At 39.2% G+C, this 14,645-nt stretch overlaps 1 protein-coding gene across 9 annotated transcripts in view; it reads right to left on the bottom strand.

Moving 5' to 3' along the window:
* Positions 1-14,645, bottom strand: part of LRRC49 (leucine rich repeat containing 49) — a 196,527-nt gene that overhangs the window by 120,053 nt on the left and 61,829 nt on the right. For 8 of the 9 annotated variants that reach the window (XM_066277953.1, XM_066277955.1, XM_066277954.1 and 5 more), the window contains one exon: positions 14,066-14,127. In XM_066277953.1, the coding sequence (XP_066134050.1) occupies positions 14,066-14,127 (62 nt within the window). Of the gene's footprint in view, positions 1-14,065; positions 14,128-14,236; positions 14,324-14,645 lie in introns of those variants that run through there. The other variant, XM_066277960.1, reaches the window with a different exon arrangement.

Genomic DNA, 14,645 nt, shown 5'->3' with positions numbered 1-14,645 from the left:
GGCGCCTCTCCTGTGTGCCCTGGCCGGGAATCGAACCTGGGACTCCTGCACACCAGGCCGACGCTCTACCACTGAGCCAACCGGCCAAGGCCTAGAAGAGTATTTGAACATTAAAGTCTCTTCTCATTTGTTAATAACAGTGCTAATAGTTGTTAATACTGCTGCTGAGTTTACATTGTTGAAATATTATTGTGGTATATTTTATTAAATATTTTAACACAGCATTTGGTTCAGAATATCTTTTTTCTTATTTTCCTCTTTAAAACCCTAGATGTGTCTTATGGTCAGGTGCATCCAATGGAGTGAAAAATATGGTAATTAAAAGTAATTTTAAGATGCAAAATTTCCCTTAGTAATATGCACCAAAAATGCATACTTTCCTGCAACTTCTAGAACCTTCACATTAACAAAATCCAAAAGGGCCTTTGATATAGCAATGCTTTAAAATTATTAATTCACTTACATGAATAGCTATCAGCCTTTCAACTATGTATGTATGAACCTCATCTGAGGCTAGGTGTGCAAACTGCCTGCTCACAGGTCCTTCGTTTTAGTTCAATAATCCTTCCTGTAAAAATTCACATGTACATATATGAACAGATTACCCTTACACTAATGAAACTGAAACCTTATGATTACATTGAGTATCTGAGAAAATTCCTGGGGAATTTCCTCATGATGTTATCAAAAAACCCATGACAGCATTTCTCTATATTTTTGTATCTACTGAATCGATGCTTTAAATGACTACAGATGCGGTCAGAGAGAAAGGGGACAATAAAATAAGGCATGTAATGGTAATAAAAAGTAACTGCTATCCAACAGATTGTTTTCTGCCTTTCTCTCTTTTAAAGGTATTGCAACAGGAATACAACAAACGTGGTAGAGGTTCCCCACTGCCTTGTGCCTTTGCCCCCTTGTCTTATCCACCACCCCTGCCCTATGCACTGTGACTCTTCTTTTTTTTTTTTTTTTTTTAATAAATTTTTATTAATGGTAATGGGATGACATTAATAAATCAGGGTACATATATTCAAAGAAAACATGTCTAGGTTATTTTGTCATCAAATTATGTTGCAAACCCCTCGCCCAAAGTCAGATTGTCCTCCGTCACCCTCTATCTAGTTCTCTGTGCCCCTCCCCCTCCCCCTAACTCTCTCCCTCCCTCCCTCCCATGTCCTCCCTCCCCCCCCACCCTTGGTAACCACCACACTCTTGTCCATGTCTCTTAGTCTCATTTTTATGTTCCACCAATGTATGGAATCATGTAGTTCTTGTTTTTTTCTGATTTACTTATTTCACTCCTTATAATGTTATCAAGATCCCACCATTTTGCTGTAAATGATCTGATGTCATCATTTCTTATGGCTGAGTAGTATTCCATAGTGTATATGTGCCACATCTTCTTTATCCAGTCTTCTATTGAAAGGCTTTTTGGTTGTTTCCATGTCTTGGCCACTGTGAACAGTGCTGCAATGAACATGGGGCTACATGTGTCTTCACGTATCAATGTTTCTGAGGTTTTGGGGTATATACCCAGTAGAGGGATTGCTGGGTCATAAGGTAGTTCTATTTGCAGTTTTTTGAGGAACCACCATACTTTCCTCCATAATGGTTGTACTACTTTACAATCCCACCAACAGTGAATGAGGGTTCCTTTTTCTCCACAGCCTCTCCAACATTTGCTATTACCCGTCTTGTTGATAATAGCTAATCTAACAGGAGTGAGGTGGTATCTCATTGTAGTTTTGATTTGCATTTCTCTAATAACTAATGAAGCTGAGCATCTTTTCATATATCTGTTGGCCATTTGTATCTCTTCCTGGGAGAAGTGTCTGTTCATGTCCTCTTCCCATTTTTTTATTGGATTGTTTGTTTGTTTGTTGTTGAGTTTTATGAGTTCTTTGTAAATTTTGGATATTAGGCCCTTATCTGAGCTGTCGTTTGAAAATATCAGTTCCCATATAGTTGGATGTCTGTTTATTTTGATATCAGTTTCTCTTGCTGAGCAAAAACTTTTAATTCTGATGTAGTCCCATTCATTTATCTTTGCCTTCACTTCTCTTGCCATTGGAGTCAAGTTCATAAAATGTTCTTTAAAACCCAGGCCCATGATTTTAGTACCTATGTCTTCTTCTATGTACTTTATTGTTTCAGGTCTTATATTTAGGTCTTTGATCCATTTTGAATTAATTTTAGTACACAGGGACAGGCTGTAGTCGAGTTTCATTCTTTTGCATGTGGCTTTCCAGTTTTCCCAACACCATTTGTTGAAGAGGCTTTCTTTTCTCCATTGTGTGTTGTTGGCCCCTTTATCAAAGATTATTTGACCATATATATGTGGTTTTATTTCTGGGCTTTCTATTCTGTTCCATTGGTCTGAGTGTCTATTTTTTTGCCAATACCATGCTGTTTTGATTATCGTGGCCCTATAATATAGTTTAAAGTCAGGTATTGTAATGCCCCCAGCTTCATTCTTTTTCCTTAGGATTGTTTTGGCTATTCGGGGTTTTTTATACTTCCATATAAATCTGATGATTTTTTGTTCCATTTCTTTAAAAAATCTCATAGAGATTTTGATGGGAATTGCATTAAATTTGTATATTGCTTTGGGTAATATGGCCATTTTGATTATATTTATTCTTCCTATCCAAGAACAAGGAATATTTTTCCATCTCATTGTATCTTTTTCGATTTCCCTTAACAATGCTTTGTAATTTTTATTATATAGGTCCTTTACGTTCTTTGTTATGTTTATTCCTAGGTATTTTATTTTTTTTGTTGCAATCGTGAAGGGGATTATTTTTTTGAGTTCGTTTTCTAATATTTCATTGTTGGCATATAGAAAGGCTATGGACTTTTGTATGTTAATTTTGTATCCTGCGACCTTACTGTATTGGTTTATTGTTTCTAATAATCTTTTTGTGGAGTCCTTCGGGTTTTCGATGTATAGGATCATATCATCAGCAAAAAGTGATAGCTTTACTTCTTCTTTTCCGATATGGATGCCTTTTATTTCTTTGTCTTGTCTGATTGCTCTGGCCAGAACTTCTAGCACCACGTTGAATAAGAGTGGAGAGAGTGGACAACCCTGTCTTGTTCCTGATTTAAGGTAGAAAGTCCTCAGTTTTATGCCGTTTAATAGGATGTTGGCTGATGGGTTATCATATATGGCCTTTATCATGTTGAGATATTTTCCTTCTATACCCATTTTGTTGAGAGTCTTAAACATAAAATTGTGTTGTATTTTATCAAAAGCCTTTTCTGCATCTATTGATAAGATCATGTGGTTTTTTTTCTTTGTTTTGTTGATATGGTGTATTACGTTAACCGTTTTGCGTATGTTGAACCATCCTTGAGATTCTGGGATGAATCCCACTTGATCATGATGTATTATTTTTTTAATATGTTGTTGTATTCGGTTTGCTAGTATTTTGTTTAGTATTTTAGCATCTGTATTCATTAGAGATATTGGTCTGTAGTTTTCTTTCTTTGTGCCATCCTTGCCAGGTTTTGGTATGAGGGTTATGTTGGCCTCATAAAATGTGTTTGGAAGTATTGCTTCTTCTTCAATTTTTTGGAAGACTTTGAGTAGAATAGGAACCAAGTCTTCTTTGAATGTTTGATAGAATTCACTAGTATAACCGTCTGGGCCTGGACTTTTATTTTTGGGGAGATTTTTAATAGTTTTTTCTATTTCCTCCCTGCTGATTGGTCTGTTTAGGCTTTCTGCTTCTTCATGACTCAGTCTAGGAAGGTTGTATTGTTCTAGGAATTTATCCATTTCTTCTAGATTGTTGTATTTGGTGGCGTATAATTTTTCATAGTATTCCACAATAATTCTTTGTATTTCTATGATGTCTGTGGTGATCTCTCCTCTTTCATTTTGGATTTTATTTATTTGAGTCCTGTGTCTTTTTTCCTTGGTGAGTCTTGCCAAGGGTTTGTCAATTTTGTTGATCTTTTCAAAGAACCAGCTCCTTGTTTTATTGATTTTTTCTATAGTTTTTCTGTTCTCTATTTCATTTATTTCTGCTCTGATTTTTATTATCTCCTTTCTTCGGCTGGTTTTGGGTTGTCTTTGTTCTTCTTTTTCTAGTTCCTTAAGGTGTGAAGTTAAGTGGTTTACTTCGGCTCTCTCTTGTTTGTTCATATAGGCCTGAAGTGATATGAACTTTCCTCTTATTACTGTTTTTGCTGCATCCCAGAGACTCTGATATGTCGTATTTTCATTTTCATTTGTCTGTATATATCTTTTGATCTCTGCGCTTATTTCTTCTTTGACCCATTCATTTTTTAGAAGTATGTTGTTTAGTTTCCACATTTTTGTGGGTTTTTCCCCCTCTTTTTTGCAGTTGAATTCTAGTTTCAAGGCTTTATGATCAGAAAATATGCTTGGTACAATTTCAATTTTTCTAAATTTGCTGATATTGTCTTTGTGGCCCAACATATGGTCAATTCTTGAGAATGTTCCATGTACACTAGAGAAAAATGTATACTCTGTCGCTTTGGGATGAAGTGTCCTGTAGATGTCTATCATATTCAGCTGTTCTAGTATTTCGTTTAAGGCCACTATATCTTTATTGATTCTCTGTTTGGATGACCGATCTAGAGCCGTCAGCGGTGTATTGAGGTCTCCAAGTATGATTGTATTTTTGTTAGTTTTTGTTTTAAGGTCAAGAAGTAGCTGTCTTATATATTTTGGTGCTCCTTGGTTTGGTGCATATATATTAAGGATTGTTATGTCTTCTTGATTCAACTTCCCCTTAATCATTATGAAATGACCATTTTTGTCTCTGAGTACTTTTTCTGTCTTGTAGTCAGCATTATTAGATATGAGTATTGCTACGCCTGCTTTTTTTTGGGTGTTGTTTGCTTGGAGTATTGTTTTCCAGCCTTTCACTTTGAATTTGTTTTTATCCTTGTTGCTTAGATGTGTTTCTTGTAGGCAGCATATAGTTGGATTTTCTTTTTTAATCCATTCTGCTACTCTGTGTCTTTTTATTGGTAAGTTTAATCCATTTACATTTAGTGTAATTATTGACACTTGTGGGTTCCCTACTGCCATTTTATAAATTGCTTTCTGTTAGTTTTGTATCTAGTTTGATTCTTCTCTTTTGTTTTTCTATCATTTGTTTTTGTTTGTTTGTGTTCCATACTTCTTTCCTCTGTTGCTACCTTTTTTAAGTCAAGTGTTTTTGTGGTGGTTTTTTTAAGGGTGGTTACCATTAGGTAATGAAAAGGGTACCTACCATATTCATTGTAGTACCCTATCTTATAAGTATTTCTGCACTTCATCATCCTTTGCTACTGTTAATCTCCATCCTCTCCCCCCTTTTTTTCCTTTGTTGTCACAGTTTAAGTTTGGTTTTATTGTGTTCTTGGTGGAGCTGTTACTTGTGGTGTTGTTTTCTTTTGTTCTTTGAATCTGGTTGGAAAACCCCCTTTAGTATTTCCTGGAGTGGGGGCTTTCTGTTGATAAATTCTCTCATCTTTTCTGTATTTGTGAATGTTTTTATATCTCCTTCATACTTGAAGGATAGCTTTGATGGGTATAGTATTCTTGGCTGAAAGTTCCTCTCTTTCAGGGCTTTAAATATTGGGGTCCACTCTCTTCTAGCTTGTAGAGTTTCTGCTGAGAAATCTGATGATAATCTAATAGGCCTTCCTTTATATGTTGTACTCTTCTTTTCCCTGGCTGCCTTGAGAATTTTTTCTTTGTCATTGGTTTGTGTCATCTTTATTATGATGTGCCTTGGAGTGGGTTTGTTGGGGTTAAGAAAACTCGGTGTTCTGTTTGCTTCTTGAATTTGAGGCTTTAGTTCCTTCCACAGGCTTGGGAAGTTCTCGTCTATTATTTGTTTGAGTATATTCTCCATTCCATTTTCTTTCTCTTCTCCCTCTGATATACCTATTATTCTTATGTTATTCTTTCTGATGGAGTCAGACAATTCCTGTAGGGCTTTCTCGTTTTTTATTATTTTTGAGTCTCTTTCTTCTTCTCTCTGTTGTGCCTCAAGTTGTTTGTCTTCTGTTTCACTAATCCTATCTTCAATCTGGGCTGTTCTGTTAGCTAAGCTTGTTACCTCGTTTTTCAGCTCGTGAATTGAGTTTTTCATTTCTGTTTGATTTGTTTTTATAGTTTCAATTTCCTTGGTAATATATTCTTTGTGTTCATTGAGTTGTTTTCTGATCTCCCTATATTGCCTTTCTGTGTTTTCTTGTATATCTCTGAGTATTTTTAAGATTTCTATTTTAAATTCTCTGTCATTTAGCTCCAAGGCTTCCAATATGTTAAGTCTTTTCTCCATAGATTTTTCCACATCTATTTGTGTTACCTCTCTTTCTTTTGTATCCATAATATTCGATTTCCTCTTTCTTATCGGCATCTGAGGGTGGTCTTATTGATAGCACTAATTAGAATTAATAAAGAGTAAAAAGTAAAAAAAATAAAAAATAAAAAAGGTAAAACACCCCACAAAAAAAAACAGTAATAATTTATTATTTCCCCCTTTTTTTTCTCTCTTCTCTTTCCCTCCTCTCCCCTCCTCAGGGAAATATCGTGCCTATAATGGAGGGCCTGATTTGGGATGAAGAGTTCAAGGGGCAAAAAAAAAGGGAGTAGGGACCTACTAAATGCAAAAAAAAAAAAAAAAAAGGAAGAAAATCTTAGACAAGCATAAGATGATTTGCTTGTAAGTGATGGTCAACTAAGAGATATAATGAGAGGGATAAGAGGGAACCAGAAAAAAGGACCAAAAAAGAATAATAAAGAAGAAAAAATAAAAATAATAAGTAAAAATCTGTTGTATTAAGTGGAGCGAAGACTAAATACAATGGAGACCTTGGGTTGGGAGGACCCAAAATGCCACAAAAATAAACAAACAAGAGAAAAAATAAATAAAAACAAAAGCAAAAAAGAGAAATAAAGCCAAAAAAAAGCCTTGAGTCCCAAATTAACTAATTTGTTCGTGATTGAGGATTATATGGGAGGAAAGTACAATGAGAAAAGAAAAAACGAATAGAAAGGAAAAAATAAGAAAAAGAGAAAAACGAAGGAAGAAATAAAATAGGAGGAGAAAAAAACAAAATAAAGCAAGACAAAAAAAAAAAAAAACAAAAAAAAGACAAAAGAGGAGAGAGTGAGAGTTCAGTGTTTTGGAGTATAACCTTAAAGGAGGGTGAGGATGAAGAGGAAAAATAAAATGCAACACTCATGGGTAGTGTAGTTCAAGAAAGGGGAAGCATAAGATGGGCAGAGAATAGAAGGACCGAGGTGGAGGAAATAAAGGCAAAAAGATAGAAGAAACAAACAACAACAACAACAACAACAAAAATTAGTGGATCAAGTTGTAAAGTCTGTGGGTTTTTCTTGATTTTGAGAGGTTAACTTCTTCCTTTTTCTTTTCTCTCCCTCTTCCTGGTCGGTGACTCTGTACCCCAGGCTCTGCCCCTGTGTCACTCTTAGTTAGGGATTCGCAGTTGATGGGATTCTATGGCAATGTCATATAATTGGCTTTAGTCTTGCTGGAAGTAAAGGCTTGTTGGCGTTTGCAGGGTCCAACGATGAGAGAGTTTGCTTTCCTGGATTCTCTCTCCTAGTCCCCCCTTTCTGAATTAGCAGCCTGGTGATCCAGCTATAAGGCTGTAACTGCTTCTGCCTGGGGAGTAAGAGGCTCAAAGAGCTGGGAAATCCCCACTCTATCCCCACTCAGTGCAAGGCTTTGGGAAAGGCTCTGACAGTCAGGACCTCCAGTGTAATCAGGCGGGGGTGGGAGTCAATTGTTGTCAAGGTGACTGTTCAGCGCCTATCATTTAGTTGGACCTCTCAACCCAGGCTTTCCACACTTTGTAGCCTGTTTTTGCAGGGAAGAAGAGGCACTAGTCTCTGCTTACGACTAGTGTAGTATAGACCTTATTATCTGCCAAGTCCTTCTTGTTAGCGTTTATCCCTGAATATGGAGGCTCTATCAATCAGAAGTTGCCCCCGCCCCTTTAGCGAGAGGCACTAAAAAATATCACGCCTCTTGTCTTGGATCGCTGAACTGAGAGAGATCTTATCAATTAGAACCGAGGGTGCGCAGATTTCATGGGTTAAGCTAATTTCAGTGATTGGGTCGCAGCTGTGCTTCCGAAGGTATTTTAGGCTGCCTGCACGCGCCCCTCCCCCAACGCTTGATTGTTAGCTTGAATGGCTGGGTGAGGTGCCCCGCCCATGGAGAGAATCTCCCAAGCCTCTCCCGCTCGCCCCGCCGCTGGCGGCTGGACCGCACCAGGCGTAGGATAATGGAGCCCCCTGGGTGTGCGGGCCAGCAGGGCGCCCTGGGCGCGTGGAATGCCCAAGGCACGCGCGCGAATGGGGCGCTCCGGGCACCGGTGGTCGGCGACCCCCACTCGCAGTGTGCGGGCCGCTGGGAACGTCAGCGGTGCTCAACCGGACCGGGCGCGCGCGGCTGCTCGCGGGGGCTCACGGCGGCTGCTCGCGGCGGCTCGCGGTTCCCAAGTATATGGGCTGACTCACCACAGGCGCACTTCCTTGCGGTTTGAAAGAACGTCCCTGTGGTCGATTCCTCCACACCCTCGTCTCTCAGATTCAAGTGATAACAGTCCTTTCGCTATCAGTTTGTGTGGAACTCCGGAATGCTCCGAGGATAAATTTTTCTGTTTCTAGTTGATAAATTTGTTGTGATTTAGGGGAGAGCTGTCGGACGCGCTGCTCACGGCACCATTTCCGTGACGTCACCGGACATATTCCCACTGTGACTCTTCAATAAACCACAAGGCTTGCACAAACAGGCTTCAGTAGATACCATTCTGAGTCACTGAGTCCTCAAGAAAGAGGGATGAAAAAGGAACAATCCCCATTGCTGCTGAAGGTTAAAGCTGAAAACTACCTATGGTAAAACCATAAAACCGCGAGTTGCATGCTCCGATGTCCTATAGGAGCTCTGGCCCTGCTTTAGCAGGAAAGTCGCCACCTGGTTTTCAGGTGCTCCCTGACAACACATCTGAGTGAAGCTTTTAACTTCTAGTCATGCCACTGAACTAATTGTTGGCAATTAACTCTATACACAGCTTAGTAAATTAGAAGATATAAAGCAAATGTACTCTGTTCACTTTAAAATGCTAGCTTAAAGCAAAAATTTTATAGAATTTATAACCACAAAATGTTATAAAGACATGTAAGGTATATAGGCTCGGCAAAAGGTTGTATCACCAGCCATCATTACCTAAAAGATAAATTGTAAGTAAGGATATGAAATAAGAAAAACAGTAAAGACAAATAATACAAATAAGTAATAAAATAATAAATAATTCTACAAGAATAAACTCTGTGGTTCACATACTCATTACTGCAAATCTACTTTTGCCCATAGTGCATAAAGATTATTTCTAATGCTCATTTAGCTACATAACATTAATAGGACAAAGTTATACTTTCCAAGTTCTGTGTGAACGACAGTGGTGCTAGTCCCTTAAATCAGAAGAAAATGTCTGGTGTTTTCAATAATACCCCCACTTGACAGGAGTGCATGGGACTGTGGTGGTCACAGTCCATCCCTGCAGTCAATAATCTGTCTAGCATGAGATCAACAAGTACTTAAGACTGACCAAAACAAAAATCATTTTGACTACAACACAAAAATAAAAGTCAAAGAAAATTAACTAAATTGTATGATCCTTAGCTTATTGTAGAAAAATTCAAACAGCTTTTATCTCAGAATGCCACAAATTATGGATAATGACATCAGAGTAATGGTGATGAGAGAGATACCCCTTACCTCTCCCCTTGAAATTTCTACAAACTAAAGAGCTATAATACAGCCAAAGAACCCCAGCTGGGCTTGCAGGCTTGCCTGGAAGATCCACGCACCAAATGGATGTGGGAATAGTTGAGAAGGGGGTAGAAGATAAGATGTACTTGCAGTCAGCTACAGAGAGGAGAGAGGCCCGGACTGTGCAGGTTTTCGTCTGCAGAGGCTCCTGAAGGAGGGAAGCCACAGTGACTGGTCTTTCTCTGCCGGGAGAAGCAGTAGGATTGAGGGCAGATACTAAAACAAAGTGGTGACATAACAAGGAGTCACAGCCACAGAGGCAGATTAAAGTTGGTTGAGGCCCCGGGTGCAAAAGAAAATATTGGGCCCCTTGTCATTAGAGAAAGTGTAAAGTTGGAGTTTTGTGGGGCCCTTCAGAAGTCGGGGCCCAGGGTGCACGCCCGGTGCACCTGCCATTAAATTCTCTGGTCTGCCAGCAGCCCACACTCAGTACAGAGACACAGAAAGCAAAAGTGTGGCTTCCCAACTCCCCATATCTTGCCTCCCTCACCTCACAAGGTATGAAGAGTGGCAGAGACAGATCCCACAGCTAACTTTCCAGAGCCACTCTCTCCCCTGAAGAAGAGAGGTGCTCCATATCTGGTTCCCCATGTCTGGTCCACATCTATTGACACGTGGGAAGGAGCATCCGGAGGCTTGAGATCACCATTACTAAAGCTGTAAAGTCCTCACAACACACCCCACTGACCATCAGGACTGCAGCCAGCCTTCATTGTGCAAGCAACACCTCAGCAGAGGTGAGCCCCAAAATTTCAGAGCTAACCTTGTAATACTGCAACACCTACTAGAAGAAAACTGAAAAACTTCTCAAACTGAAATTTCTTCTTTTCCTTTTGAACTTTATTTCCTTTAATTTTTTATATTATTTATTTTAATTTTTTGCAGGTGTTTTGTTTTTTATTTTTTTGGTTTCTTCTGTTTTTTGGTGTTTTTATTATTACCTGATAATTTATGCAAATGGACCTTTAAGAGTCCAATAACTTGGTTAAAACCTAGGAGCCCTACTACATTAACAGTCAATATATTTTTGTTGCCTGACCAGGTGGTGGCACAGTGAATAGAATGTCTATCTGGGATGCAGAGGACCCAGGTTCAAAACCCTGATGTTGCTGGCCTGAGCACGAGCTCATCCAGCTTGAGTGTAGGGTCACTGGCTTGAGCATGGGATCATAGACATGACCCCATGGTCGCTGGCTTGAAGCCCAAGGTTGCTGGCTTGAGCAAGGGGTCACTCATTCTGCTGTAGTTCCCTGGTCAAGGCACATATAAGAAAGCAGTCAGCAGTGGATAAAGCGTTGACTTGGAACACTGAGGTCGCCAGTTCGAAACCCTGGCTTGCCTGGTCAAGGCACATATGGGAGTTGATGCTTCCTGCTCCTCCCTCCTTCCCTCTTTCTCTCTCCCTCCCTCTTACCCTTTCTCTCTCTCTCTCTCCTCTCTGAAAAACTGAATAAAATCATAAAAAAAGAAAAAAGAAAGCAGTCAATGAACAACAAAGCTGTCTCAACAAAGAATTGATGCTTCTCATCTCTCTCCCTGTCTGGCCCTGTCTTTCCCTCTCTGTCGCAAATGTGTATACATATATACATATAATTTTAAAATATATAATTATATTATAAAATTATATAATTAAATAAAAATATGTTTTATACATACATATATATGTGTGTGTGTGTGTCTCCCCAAAATGGATGTATGGTTGTATATTTTCATTTGTGAAATACCATCTGAGAGTTATACAGGAGTCTTGAAAGGTACAGACTTGCAGCCTTAGATGGCTCTTCTTGGCCCCTGTTACATCAGGGCAAATCTGTTGTGCTAGGACTACAGCAGGGCACATAGACCCGAAAAGGTACTATAGGTATCACTGCCAATAACCTGATGGCCTGCCTATATGAGATATTTGTGCCCTGAGTTTCAAGGCTTGAACTCTCTGATCTTCCCCCTAGACCCAATATATTCTCTACACCACATCTCCTGGACCATGTGCACCAACAGGAACTAGCAGAAATTGTGCTTAGCATCAAAAGTGGATCAGCTGGAAGCCGCAGAGAAAGGTAGAGAGCTAAGCCCATGTAGAAATGCAGAGAAAGCCATTAGGGAGAAAATGAAAGCCCTGAAACTGTTGACTCACTTCTATTGCAATTTCTTGCAAAATCATGCTTTCTAAGGAAAGGTATAAATATTTGCCCCATTAAGTATATCTTTATTTTGCTGAGTGAGTGAAACTCCTTTATAGGGTAGGAAGAAAATTCTCTAAATACAAGCAATTAAAACCAACTCCTGCCTGGCCTGTGGTGGCACAGCGGATAAAGCGTGGTCCTGGAATGCTGAGGTCACCAGTTCAAAGCCCAGGCTGGCCCAGGTAAGGCATATGTGAGAAGCAACTACTACATACAAGCTGATCTCTCCACTCCATCCCTTCTCACTCTCTCTAAAATCAATAAATACAAACAAACCAAAAATAATAATAATCCCCAACACACCCAGTGTTACTGAGCAAGGGCTATTACCCACTGCACAGAGAAGCCAATATTATGGCAACAGCTTTTGAGAAAAGAAAAGTCTTTTATTTGCAAGTTGACTGATAATGAGACAGGAGGCAAGGCTCAAATCTGTCTCCCTAATCCAGGGTTTGGGGCAGGATTAAGGGGTTTCAGCACTGGATCTTCATGGACAAAGGACCCCCTTTGCTTCTGAAAGAGTTCTGTGTTCAGGCTCTTGTTATGTTCTGTCCTTTCATCCCATGGGGGAAGCAGTTAAGGATGGACAAGTGTTACTCATAAACTTTGGTTCCGGGTCTTGCTAGAAACAGGATAGGACCAGTCTGAGCTAGCTCTGCAATCACACTAGGAGTTCAGAGGTATCCTGGGGAACAGGGAACATTGTAACCCCTATACCCAAATTTATATCTCTCTTTAAATCACTCCCCATACACAAGACAAGAAGCATAGTAATGAGTTCCACCACAAGTTGGGGGAATCTAAGGGTCTGCAGCACTATAAGCAGTTAATATTGTGAGACATGAGAAACAACTGAGATAATGAGTAACTAGTCCCTCAAAACAGTTGTTAATGGTCTTCAGGTAAGAACTCCTTTAAGAAAACCGAATGTCCCTTACTCTGCTATTGCAAAATAAATCCTACTCTCCTACAAGATAGAAAGGCAGCTGCAAGAGCAGTCAACATACACTGAAAAAAAGTCTTCCAGAAAACTTTTTTCCACAGAAGAGAAAAAACAGAGATTCAGGGTATTTTCTTTGAAATAATGCCTATTTGCAAAGTTCACCATCTGGATTTAATCTCTAATTTTAGAGATAGAGTACAGGATATGGGGTAATACAAGTCTGAAGGAGGAGGAAAAGATGCAAACAGAAAATGCACAAAACCTCAACTAGTTTTCAATAATCAGCAGCACAGATCTGGAGGCCAGGAAGAGGTGTGTCCTAAACTCCTTTATATTTCATTCTTACGGTATTATAAAAGCAGGTTCAAAGAACAGCCTTGCAGTGAAAAACCAAAGCACTTAGGGGTAGTCAGTTATAAAGCCTAGTTCAGACTAAGTGGCTGGGGGGAGGAAAAGGAAAGAATTGGGGGAGGGACACTGGCCCTTCTGCATTGAAAAGTTGGACTGCTTGTCTCAGGTCAGGTCGGAACTCTCCCACTCTGACACTGAATGAGGCCTTATCACAATGTAAAGGATGACAGGCTTCAAATCTTTAGAAAGCAAAATTTATACATTTATGTAGTTTAATATGCAGTCTCTTAGCCTCAGTTCTAAGTAGAAATACCAAGTTAGAAGTTATGGCCTGATTAGCAAGTGTCTCTAGCAAATATAACCTGCTATACCAAAACTGTTTAGTAGCTATACATATAATAGATAATGCATGAAAGAAATTCTAATTCACCTGACTAGTACAGTAACTGTCAAACAAAGGAAAACAAACTGTATGTTGAAATTTCCATGTTTTACAAGACAGCAACTCTAAAGTATAATTAAATAAAAAGCGCATGTTGTACTAATTTCATCATTTCGGTATCAGAGGCATTAATCCACAGCAGAGCTTTGTTTTTCCACAAAAAAACTTGGTCACAGACCAGCCTGTCATTTTCCAATTTAAAATCTCACATGTCAAGAAATTCTCCAAGGTTCTTACAATCTTAGTTTAAAGCACTAGAACCCACATGATCAAGTTATTAATAGATGACAAGTTGGGTATTTCCACTTACTTAGATATATTGTTGTAGCTGAGAAACAGACGTTGGAGGCAGGGCAAATTATTCACATCTCTCTAGAAGGAAACAGAAAGCAAAAATTTATCAGCTGGAAAGTAGAAGAAATAATACAAACATCTTCTTGCTCAGCTGTTGAAATAGCTAGTCATTTCTGTTTGCTGCGACCTTGCTAGACCATTGATTTCTACTGGACATTGAGTTCCATTCTCCTCCACTGCGGATGAAATGGGAGGGTTCCAGTGCATCCGCAGAGCAAGCTGCACCACTCAAAGTAAAAGGTACCGAGGAGGTTGCCAGCCTCTTTAAGCATGCTTTTGGGAAAGAAGCCAAAATGCTTCTTCAGCATTTGAACTGTAGCACAAATGTGGTATGATCAAACATTTGTTAAGGGAGACGCTCAAAAGCTTGAAAATTTGGATTTATGTAATTAGCTTTCCAAACAGTACTGAGAATTTCAAAGCTATTTACTTCACTCAAACCCTTGGAAATAGACCACTCAGTTATTAATGAACCAAAACACAGACAATTCCCCCATCAAACTAAAAGCAGGTCACAGTGAGTGTTACTGAAGGGC

The sequence above is a fragment of the Saccopteryx bilineata genome, chromosome 4 (assembly GCF_036850765.1).
Source record: "Saccopteryx bilineata isolate mSacBil1 chromosome 4, mSacBil1_pri_phased_curated, whole genome shotgun sequence".
Classification (NCBI taxonomy): domain Eukaryota; kingdom Metazoa; phylum Chordata; class Mammalia; order Chiroptera; family Emballonuridae; genus Saccopteryx; species Saccopteryx bilineata.
The sequence above is the reverse complement of the archived record's forward strand: the minus strand, read 5'-3'. Positions and strand labels throughout refer to the sequence as shown.